This window comes from Juglans regia, chromosome 2 (genome assembly GCF_001411555.2).
Source record: "Juglans regia cultivar Chandler chromosome 2, Walnut 2.0, whole genome shotgun sequence".
Lineage (NCBI taxonomy): Eukaryota > Viridiplantae > Streptophyta > Magnoliopsida > Fagales > Juglandaceae > Juglans > Juglans regia.
The window spans coordinates 8,926,600-8,938,462 of NC_049902.1; the positions used below are offsets into that span (position 1 = coordinate 8,926,600).

An 11,863-nucleotide genomic window follows, 5' to 3' on the forward strand; every position below is an offset into this window, starting at 1 on the left:
TAGTAGCCATTAATGAACTCCTACATTACATTACATGATAAGTATCGTACCTTAATTAAGTTGGTACAACATGGTGATCAATATATATATATATATATATATATATATCCTATACCTTAAAAGATCCTATACTCATATAAACAGTAATATATGAACAGTAATAAATAGTAATTTTTTTTTTTACACCTTTTATTCCGCAAAGCCTATCCTCATATAAATAGTAATAGTATTTTTTATGTACACTTTTTATTCGGCATAGCCTATACTCATATGAACAGTAATAAATAGTATTTTTTAACACTTTTTATTTCACATATACCCTTATGTAACTGACTAAGTAATATGAATAGTAATAAATAGTATTTTTTTTACACTTTTTATTCCGTATATACCCCTATGTAACTAACTATTATTACCATTGTACCCTTTTAGGTCTTCAATTTTACAAAAAAGTACATAAATAGCATACAATAATTACAAAAATTGTCATTAAAAATCCTTTGTCGTGTAGTATCTTCTAAAGGTTTTGAACTCTTTTAGTGTATTGACAAAAATGACCCTGACTTTTTTAAGCGGGTTGGCGTGCGTGCAGTATGACATAGTCACATAAGCTCAATAGCCTATACTCATATAAATAGTAACACATGAAGAGTAATGAATAGTAGTTTTTTTTTTCTACACCTTTTATTCCGCAAAGCCTATCCCCATATGAATAGTAATAGTATTTTTTTTTATACCTTTTATTCAGCATAGCCTATACTCATATGAACAGTAATAAATAATGTTTTTTTAACACTTTTTATTCCACATATACCCTTATGTAACTGATTAAGTAGTAATATGAACAGTAATAAATAGTATTTTTTTTACACTTTATTCCATATATATTCCTATGTAACTGACTATTATTACAATTGTACCCTTTTAGATCTTCAGTTTTACAAAAAAGTACATAAATAGCTTACAATAATTACAAAAATTGTCATTAAAAATCATTTGTCGTGTAGTATCTTCTAAAGGTTTTGAACTCTTTTAGTGTATTGACAAAAATGACCCTGACTTTTTTAGACGGGTTGGCGTGCGTGCAATATGACATAGTCACATAAGCTCATACGTATATATACACTAGACAGGCACAATTATTTTTAGAAAATGTTAGTCTTCCTGCTAGCTCCCTATCGCCATTTGCAACGTCGATCGGTTTATTAATCGGACCTATACTACACAACTCACTAATTTTATTTTCATCTGACTCTTTTATTGAACAAACAAATTTGAATTCGTCGACTTTTAGTTACAACATACCGTACGACATTATACGCATGTTGCCATGCATATATTGGACAATTATATTTGATTGTAACTTCAACATGCATTATTATTATTAATATTATTTTTGCTTATAAACTTGATAATATTTATGTAAAAAATTGTGTTTATAAACTTGGTGATTTTAAATATGCAACTCTTATGAGCTTGTCAATTGAATGGTGATTTTGTATGTTGGCCCATTTATATAAATAATGGTGTTTTTAATTAGGTATTGTTCAGAATCTGCTTTTAAAGAGCTTTTATTTAATTAATGAAGTGTTACTATTGTATGCTTTTGCAAAGAGAGAGATAAAGGAAAAGTGAGGGAAAAGGTTGGGTTTGGGGTTTTAAGTTCCAACCATTTATCTTGAATCTTCAGATTTAATCTAATGGTAAAAGTTTAAATATTGATTTAAACTAACATAAAATAGATAATTAAAATATAAATATTATATCATACACTTAAAATCAACTTTAATTTATAAAATACTAATTTTTCATCATTAAATAAATGATGAAGTCTTACTGAATATTTTTAAGAGAATAAAACTATCTAATTAATTTGAATTTTTAATATAATTTAAATTTCATAATAAATGATGAACATAAATAAATAATAATTTTACTCTTATGTATTAGATTATTTAAATATTTGGAATCACATTTTATTTTTTTCTTCAATTAGACAGACGTGACAAACGTGCTTTGTACGTTTAGCCACCTCTAGTACATATATGTGTGTATAATTGACGTTATTAATTACCTAAAAACTTAATTAACATCGATCCAAAACATGCATGCATGCATGGATCTTTTATTTAACTCTAATTAAAGTCCAGGAAGAAATGCATGCATGCATGCTACCCAATATCCTGCAACCCAGAAAGAAATTGTTTTCAATCATGGTTTATGGATCAAGATATAAGACTCCCAAAGCATGGTATTGTCAGTCCTGATGGAGCCTCAGAATCTACAGTTTCTTCTGAGAATGAAAAGGAAACAACAGCATATATGGATATAATAAAGAACGTGCAGACTGCGCGCAGACGAAGACTGAACTTTGATCGAGGGACACTGTCCCCTCAACAATTTGTCACAAGATCCAAGAAACATTAAAGGACAGACACCCTCTCCGACCCCAGTTGCAGTTGTTGCAGTTGGCCCTTAAAGGTGCATGGCATCGAGCAGTACTACGTACGAAGATTAGGGCTAATTTCATGCTATATTGCATATAATTAATATAGATATAGGCTATAGCTAGCAGGCTAGCTGTATTGAAAATAAATTCGACCCTAGCTAGCTGCCCAACCACATTAAGATTGCGTTTGAATTTGATAGTTGACATGGTAGAAAAAATTTTGTAAAATTTATTTAAAATAAATTTAATTATATTTAAATTTTAAGATAGTTTAAATGTATTTATGAAAAGTTTTAAAAATTTATGAGTCTCACGTATAAAGAAGTGTTGAATTTTAAAAAATTATAGGTCTTACGTATAAAGAGATTTTGAGTTGAGATGAATTTAGTAATTTGAGACTTAAATATTTGGATGTTAGACTTAATTTAAAATTAAACTGAATTGAATTGAACTCAAATGAGTTTAATAACCAAACGGAGCCTAAAACTTTCATTTCCTATATATAAAAGTATCATCTCATGACTTTGATCTATGTAAGATGTAGCACATGGTTTATCATCATTGGATGATAAAAAATTATCTAATAAAAAATTATTAAATAGTAATAAATATGTCACATCTTACATATATAATAGGCCTGCAACCCGACCAAACCGAACTGTGGTTGGGCTCGACCCGACCCGTCAACAGGCGAAACAAGGAAAAACCGACCCGACTATAATCAGGTCAACCCGTTTAAGATCGATCTCCACGAATTTCCAAGAAAAAAATATCTAGAAAACGTCAAAGAGAGAGAGAGAGAGAGACTGAGGAAGATTTGTCCTAAAATTGGATGGTAGATTGTAGCCCCCAATCATTTCAATGAATGAAATTGATTCCAAATTCGAGCCCTAAATCTCAAGAAGTTTGCAGCAGTAATTGAGGGAAAGCCCAATTAATTGTGAATTCGGTGAAAGTGAGAGCCTTTTCGTTGATGAGCAACCATTTGCAAACAGGACATGAAATTTGCAGGAAGTTCTGAAATTGAGTGAAGAGATGCACAATATTTCAAACGCAAAATTTTTAATTTAGAGAGACGACCGATGCCTTGAGGTAGCCTACAAAATTTATTTTCTGATAGATGCAATTCTTGTAGCGAAGATAAACCTCCGAGATCAATGTGATTCTCTGCTTCAGATAAGTTGCATTTATGGAGAATTAGTATTCCTAAAGAATAAAATCCAACAACTGAAGGCTTCAGTCTGAAGCTCGTACCAAAAGGTAAAAACGAAGAGAAGTTCATCAGAGACACCAAAAGAAAAAAAAAAGGTAGAAAATCATATATTCATGAAAACTAAATCGAGAAAATTATTTCAAGAAGGGAAATGAATTCAAATCTGATAAAAGGGATCAGGAATCGGAGATAAGGGAGAGGAGATTTGAGAGATGTTACCTTTCGAAGGAAGCCTGAGGAGTTTTTAATGTTTCAAAGGGAGATCGTTGAATCAAAACTGACAGTTAGCGGGTTTGACCTGCAAGTTAGTCCAATCTATTTTTGTCGGACAAGTCGGGTTTGATTGTACAGACGGTTCGGTTTAGTGCCTTTTTTGTACAGATTTAATATATAATAAGATAAAAGTGAGATGATAACATATATATGATATATAGAATTTCTCTAAATACAAATATTAATACGACAAATCTTGGATAGGATTCAAATTAAGCTCAAGTAATGTATCTATCCTTGAAATCCTATATATGTATTATTTTATTCTGAAAATTACTCATTACAATTTCTATAAAAATGATATATATGATACTGGTAAATATAGCTAGCTAGCTCGCTCCCGTAATAATGTAAGCTAGGACAGTACTTAAGCACATAAAGCAAGTCCCCTATACTTTTTTGAAGCATGCGTGGCAGCACTTGTGGTCCTAATAGTAGCAAGAAAAATATATATAATAATTAGTTGATAGATATAATATATATATATATATACAGAAGCATGCATGTAAATTGTAAGGATATCCGTACGTGTATGTACTGTCCAAAGGCGTAAAAACAGTGTATGCACGCCACGCCACGCCACTATAGCATTCCTATCCTTTTCTTGTTTTTCACTTCTTCCCGCGTTTGACTTTCACTTTCGGCTCTGCTCTTTCACTTTTCATCTCTGTCCTTTCATTTTTTTTTAGTTAATCCTCTGTACTTTCACTTTCACTTTAACTTTCACCCATTTCGTTTTCCCTAAACCAGTGCTGACTGCACCCAAACCCCTACCCACAAGAGATCCATCTAGCTCCGACCGGCACAAGAGATCCATTTCCGGCGCCGTTCGCTCTTCGTACGCTCTTCGCCGTTCGCTCTGCATTTCATCTTCTTCACGGTAGATTTCTCCATTTCCACAGTTTATCTAGATTTCTTGATTTCTTTCTTGTTTATCACAGGTGATCTAGATTTTTTGATTTGAATTTTTTCTGAATCTATTATTTCAATGGACCACTCTTGTTTATCACGGTAAATTTCTTTATTTATGGTTGTAATATTGTTCCAACGACCTTGCATGCTAGTTGACCTCTGCTTGCGGCTAATTTTCTCAACGCAAAAGGAGGAACGTCTGACAGTTACCTTTTCTGTGATTGTTCACCAAGTTTCTCGACTATTCTGTAATTTATTTGGATATTCATACAAAAGTGGTGAAGGTTTGACCAATGACATGAGAACTTCATGAATTGTGTCTCATATTCCACCAAAGTTGGTGTATTCATTCAACAAAATCCTCTCACTTTATAATAACAATCTAAACAATGATTTTGCTGGTATCGGCCTATTCTGATCATGGCCATAGGTAAAATCGCCAAGTAGATTTAACTCCCCATGTCAGATGTGATAACTCTTGGTTGTTTTGTTTTGTCAATGCTGTTGTGTTTTTTTTTTTTTTCGTAGTGAGTTGACGTGATGCATGTCTTTTGTGCATTTTAGATGGAGCTGCTGCTTCATTAATGACACATTCTTTTATCGATCACTTCTTTAACTTCTTATCTAAATAAGTCCCAGGCCATCAGTAAATAGCCATTTTATCAGAGTCAAAATGCCTTCTAGGACTATTGTAACTTTGTGATTGACCATGAAATACCATCTTTCTAAAAAGGTATCAGATTTATGCACTATAATTTCCTTTGGTAGTCCACCATAACAAAGCTTTGAATGGTTCAAGTTCCGAGCAATAGATGTGAATAATGGTGGAATATCTGTCTTCAACTTCAACAAAAGAGGAGAGAAGCAATGCTACAATCTCTAAACATGATGGCCGGCCCACATGTACAATGATCACGTCTATCTTAACATGAGGAGGAGAACTTCGACTGGAATGAATTTATCTGCAATTGTGTAACACTTCTGTGCATTTGTGTGGCACTTTAATCTGGACGACTGGTGTTAGAAAATATGTTTTCCTAATTCAAATGGGGGCATGCTGTATTTAAATCAGTAAGAAGATGTAATTACCTGCTTTCCAATTCCAATACTGTAAGTAATGTTTGGAACTAGCAAATATAAGATCATTAAAAATATTTAATTAATGATATAAACAACTCCAAGATCGTTAAAAATGTTTAATTAATGATCTAAACATGTCATTGTGACCAACCAAGATTACAAAATTGTCTCAAGCCGTCTACCAATCAACAAAAAAGTGGTCCTATGGGGAGCATGGCGTCTACCAACTTGGAAAGTCTTGATAAAGAGCCTCCGTAGTGTATACTTGATCAGTTTTGTCCCATGAGGCATAAAAAAACGTTACAAGTGGATATCAAATCACTAAAAATATTATCAAAATAATTTAGTTTTACATATTAATCAATTTAACACAGCTGCTCTCGACCTTTGAAGCATTATACCACAGTTCATAGAAGTAATTTTGGATCCTATCGTACATTCGCACATCATCGATACTACTATTGTCATAACTACTTTTCACGAAGGTATATTTTCGCTTAACATCCTTCCTCCACCGATCCAATATGTATTTTGACGGTATTGTATGTTGGCCTATCTGAGTTAGATACAGAGAGCGTGCCTACACAATATACATGTACAATTCAAACAAGGCTAGGTCCAAGAACGTTCTAAAAGGTGAGACTAGGGTTGTGCAAAACCTCTAGCCGGCGTCCACTCCACCTCTGACCCCGACGGAATCAAAGTAGTCGAAATTCTGAGTCTGAGTGACTCCTAAATTTAATGTCAGAGTAGGAGCAAACGTCGGCTCCGACTTCCAAACTTCCACTCTAATAGAATTTTTTCTTTTTGCATTGGAACTTCTTCTCCGGCACTGTACTGTTGCTTCTTTATGCCAGCCAGAGATGTCTTTTGTCTTTTGGCATTCCAAAAATACAGCACAGGCACAATGGAGAGATGTATTTTGTCTCTCTCTCGGTTTTCTATTATTGCTTTAATTTTTTAGGTCTGCTTTTGTACCATCAAAACTTTATTGATATGAAGCAACTTTATTGATATATACTTGAAAGTCTCTTTCCTTCTTTTATCTTCCCTCTCCTATGATCCTCTCTCCACTCTCATTAAACTACTTTTTATTCCCTCCCCTTCATTTTCTTAATTGATAGAAGAATGAGAAATTCTATGTATCAGCCACTACTTTCACACCTCATACTTATAATCAAAGCCCAGCCCTAAGTGAGACTACAGCTAGTTTGGGTTATGAGATTTGGATGGGTTTTTAAGTTCAGATTTTGTTTCCCTCTACATAAATTAATGGTCCATAGCAGTAGGCCTCAAACTTATATGATTTTGAGTACCATAAATCCTCACCTAGGCTGATACATTAATTAATTTAGGTAGGCTTAAAATTCTTTACTAGGAATAAAATTGTTTTGCTCCCTTCCAGATAAGCTAATAATGCAAAAAGTTTCTTATATTAATATTAACTTGGAATTTTAATTTTTTAACTGTTATTAAAGGATCAAGATCTCTTCAAATTCATGTCTCAACTTAAGATAGACATATGAATTAGGCACTACAACATTTATTGTTTATTTTGTAATTTTTTGGACAACAGTAATGTAGGGCCCATTAAATATGGCTATCTATAATCCAATTATACCCCTAAGTTTGGGAAAGAACTTAAGAAGATATTTTTCTGTGTGTAAGGTTATGATTGATACACGATCACATACCCTATATATATATGTCATATTTACAATTTTAAAGTGCGTAAATCCCGCACACACTTTTGAAAAAAGTGGATAAATTTGGGAGCTGCATGAAAAATAATGTTTCTAATGGTAGACCACATTTTTTCTCAAAAGGAGTACATGAGACTTGAAATTAAAATTATATCTAGTATTAATTACTCATATATATATATATTTATATATATATATATATAATTGAATCATCTTTACAAAATAGTATTATGAATACAAAAAAAAAATATTTAGAACAAAAATTTATTTTCCACTAAAAAACTTGAAAACTTCGTTGTGCTATTCTTCGTGGATGTGCTTTTATTACTAACATTTCGTATGCCAATGACTTATTGATTTTCACCAATGGGTCCAGGAGAAGTTTGGATGATCCAAGCATTTTATTTCTAATTAATCCTTTGAAGTTGGATTAGGCCAAAAAAATGAATCCATGTGAAAGTACCTTCTTAATGCATAGGTCCGCTAGCTCCTAGATCAAGAAAGCATTTGGGGGCTGCTGCCAGTGTCTTTCTAGAAGGTTATTTCCCTATTATAGATCATAGAAAGAACCAACCAAATCCAGCCCACCACTTACTCATGGCCTCCTACCATGTGGAGGGAGAGGGAGAGGCATTGATATGGTACCAAGATGCCTTGTAGAGTGGTCATTTCTGTAACTGGGAAACCTTTACTAGGTCCTTACAGATTCAATTTGGCCCTATGGCCTATGACGATCCAATGGAAGCATTAACTAGATTGAACCAATTCACATATGTAGCAGCTTATAAGGCACAATTTGAGGCAATGTCCAATCGAATAAGGGGCCTTTCAGATGTGCACAAGTTGACCTATTTTCTCAGCAACTTGAAAGATGAAATTTGACTACCCATACGTATGCTAAACCCTATAAATTTGAATGCAACATTTGATAGCTAAGATTAAAGAGGAATACCTCTTAAGCACAAGGAAGGCATTCAAACCTGCTGGAGATAAAAGCAGCTCATCCTTGGGGGATAACCTTAACCAAGGAACACAATCTGGTGAAGCTAGCAACAAGTGGTAGAAGCCTTTTGTCCCTACAAGAAAATTTTCATCAGCTTAGATGGATGAGAAGAGGAAGAAGAGACATTGCTACCACTGTGAAGAAAAGTGGAGCCTAGCACACATATATAAAAATCCTAGGGTTTATTTACTACAAGGCAGTGAAGAGGTGTTGGAGGAAAATGAAGAAAACCATGCTCATGAAAGGGGAGGAGTAGAAGAGATTATGGTCCCTGCCAATGCAACAGAGGAGTCTGAAATTTCCCTAGCTACCATAGAAGGGACACCTACACCTAAGACCATGAGAATTGTGGGCAATATTTTGGGGGAGCAGGAGGTAATTTTGGTGGATTAGGGAAGTACTCACAACTTCCTTAACTCATCCCTTGTGCGAAGGCTGAACTCCTAGTGGACACATCCATGAACCTCTATATCAGAGTATCCAATGGACAATGCATTAAGAGTGGAGGGCATTATGAGACAGTGAACCTCAAGGTCCAATGTACTAAGTTTTTACCCTCTTTTTATATGTTGGAACTTGCTGGTTGTGATGTAGTATTAGGGGTCCAATAGTTGGAAATATTGGGACCCATTACCTGGGATTCTTCTAAGCTCTCCATGAAGTTTTTGTATGGTGATAAATGGGTGGAACTTAAGGGGCTAAAATTGAAACAATCCATAGTAGAAGATGGCCGTAAATTAATGAGATCCTCAGCGGCCAAGAGAAATGGAGATTTGCTACAACTTGTACCTGAATTAACTTCCCCCCAAGAGAGTAACACTGCTGTTGAGATATTGTAGTTCATGCTAGAGGAATTACGGGGAGTTTTTCTGGAACCAACTGAGTTACCCCCAACCCCGAGCCCATGATCAGAAGATCATACTCAAGGAGGGTACCCAACCTATCATTAATACACCATATAGGTATCCTTCCTACAAAAAATCAGAGATTGAAAAGATAGTAGCATAATTATTGAAATCAGGGGTTATAAGACCAAGTTTCAGCCCTTTTCCTCCCATGTTCTGCTGGTTTGAAAGGCGGATGGAAGTTGGAGACTTTGTCTCGATTATAGGGCTTTGAATAGAGAAACTGTTAAGGCTATACCTAGTTTGTTTTCACAAACCATCTCATCTCATCTCATCTAATCATTACAACTTTTCCAAACTCTCAAACAAAATACAAAAAACAATTCAATTTTTTCAAAACCTAAAACAAAAATATATTAAAAATTTATATTCTAACAATATTTTATTCAATTTTCAACTTTCATCTCATCTGTGTAACCAAACGAGACCTAAGTTTCCTATTCTAGTAATAGATGAATTATTGGATGAATTGTGTTGTTCGGTAGTATTTTTTAAACTTGATTTAAGGTCGGGTTACCAACAAGTTTGTGTAGTACCAAAAGATATAGCCAAGGTGGCTTTTAGAACTCGCAAAGGCCATTACGAGTTCTTGATGCCATTTGAGGTAACCAATGCTTCGTCAACCTTCCAAGGCTTAATGAATGATATATTCAAACCTTTCCTAAAAAGGTTTGTATTGGTTTTCTTCGATGACATTCTTCTTTACAGCAAGTCTTGAGAGGAGTTTAGCTCATTTAAGGTAGGTTTTACAGATGTTGCAGCAACATTAGTTATATTCTAAGAGGTCGAAACGTAGATTTGGTGTGGGGGAGATTGACTACTTGAGCCATGTGATTAATGCAAAAGGAGTTATGGTTGACTCCTCAAAGGTTGCTACCATGTTAGAGTGACCTATACCTAAGAATGTGAAATCCTTTAGAAGGACTTTTGGAGTTAACAGGGTACTATAGAAAATTTATAACAAGTTCTAGTCACATTGCAACACCCCTTATAGCTCTATTAAAAAAGAAATTATTTTCATGGAATAAAGAAGCAAGCAAGTCATTCTTAGCCCTCAAAGCAAATGTGTCTCATCCCCCAGTTTTAAAGCTACCAGAGTTCAACAAGCATTTTACCATCGAATGTGATGCAAGTGGTATTCGGGCAGTTTTAATGTAGTTTGGGCAGCCCATCTCATACTTGAGTCATGCTCTTAAAGGGAAGGCTCTCCCCTTGTCTACAAACGAAAAGGAGTTGATGGCTCTAATGACAACAATCTAAAAATGGAGACACTACTTATTAGGCTAAACTTTTGTTGTTAAAACTGACCAACAGGCACTCAAACTTCTCTTAGAGCATAGGGTTGGCACAGAGACTCAGCAAAAATGGGTCACCAAGCTTATGAGATATGATTTCTCTAATGACTACAAAAGGGGTAAGGAAAATAGGGTGGTAGATGCTCTTTCAAGGGCATTCCCCAGCAGCCTCCAGCGGCATAAACCCTAGCAAGCCAAAGTCGTCGACTCCAACACCTCGGATAGATCTCCAGTGGCGTAAACCCTAGCAACCATGACTTTCAAGCACAGGAATGGTGGACGCAACAAGCACGACCGTGGCCACGTCAAGTTTATTCGCTGCTCTAACTACGGTAAATGCTGCCCAATCAAGAGGTTCCTCATGCAGAACATTGTTGAGCAAGCTGCAGTTAGAGATGTCCAAGAAGCTTGTGTCTACGATCAATATTTTCTTCCCAAGCTGTATGCAAAGATGCAGTATTGTGTTTCTTGTGCGATTCACTCTCACGTTGTGAGGGTATGCTCTCGCACTAATAGAAGAAACCGTGAACCACCACAGCTCTTCATCAAGCGCAGGGATGATCAACAAATGCCAGGTCAGCCAAGTCAAGCACCTCGTCTTGTTGGAGCTAGGAATCTCGTCTGTGCTTAAAACACAAATCAATTTATTTATTCTGGCATGCTCCTTTATTCTATGGGTATCTTGAGTTTCTAGAACTTTTTCAGGTTTGTAGCAAGTCTCAATGTTGGATAATGTAATTTGATGAGAATGCAACTGGAAAATCTGCAATTGTTCTTATTTTCAGAAAGATGGTTATTCTGTTTTGAATCTTACGAGGCACTTTTGAAACAAAAAAAAAACGACGCTCTTTCAAGGCGAAATGATGAGCTCCAAGATGTAGCCTATTTAGCTATGATTTCATTTCCCTGCTATTCCTAGCTTGAGGAGCTTAAGCAAAGTAGTAAGCCTCTAATGATCTGGCAGAGCTCTTAAACAGGCTCATACATAACCAAGAAACTCCTAAGAGTTTCTCCCTACAGTAAGGGTTGA

At 34.9% G+C, this 11,863-nt stretch overlaps 1 protein-coding gene across 1 annotated transcript; it reads left to right on the forward strand.

Annotated features, from left to right (window-relative positions):
* Positions 1-11,086: 11,086 nt before the first annotated feature.
* Positions 11,087-11,464, forward strand: LOC108994178 (40S ribosomal protein S26-1-like). Its single transcript, XM_018969297.2, has one exon. The coding sequence runs from the start codon at positions 11,087-11,089 to the stop codon at positions 11,462-11,464; it is 378 nt and encodes a 125-aa protein (XP_018824842.1).
* The last annotated feature ends 399 nt before the right edge of the window (positions 11,465-11,863 follow it).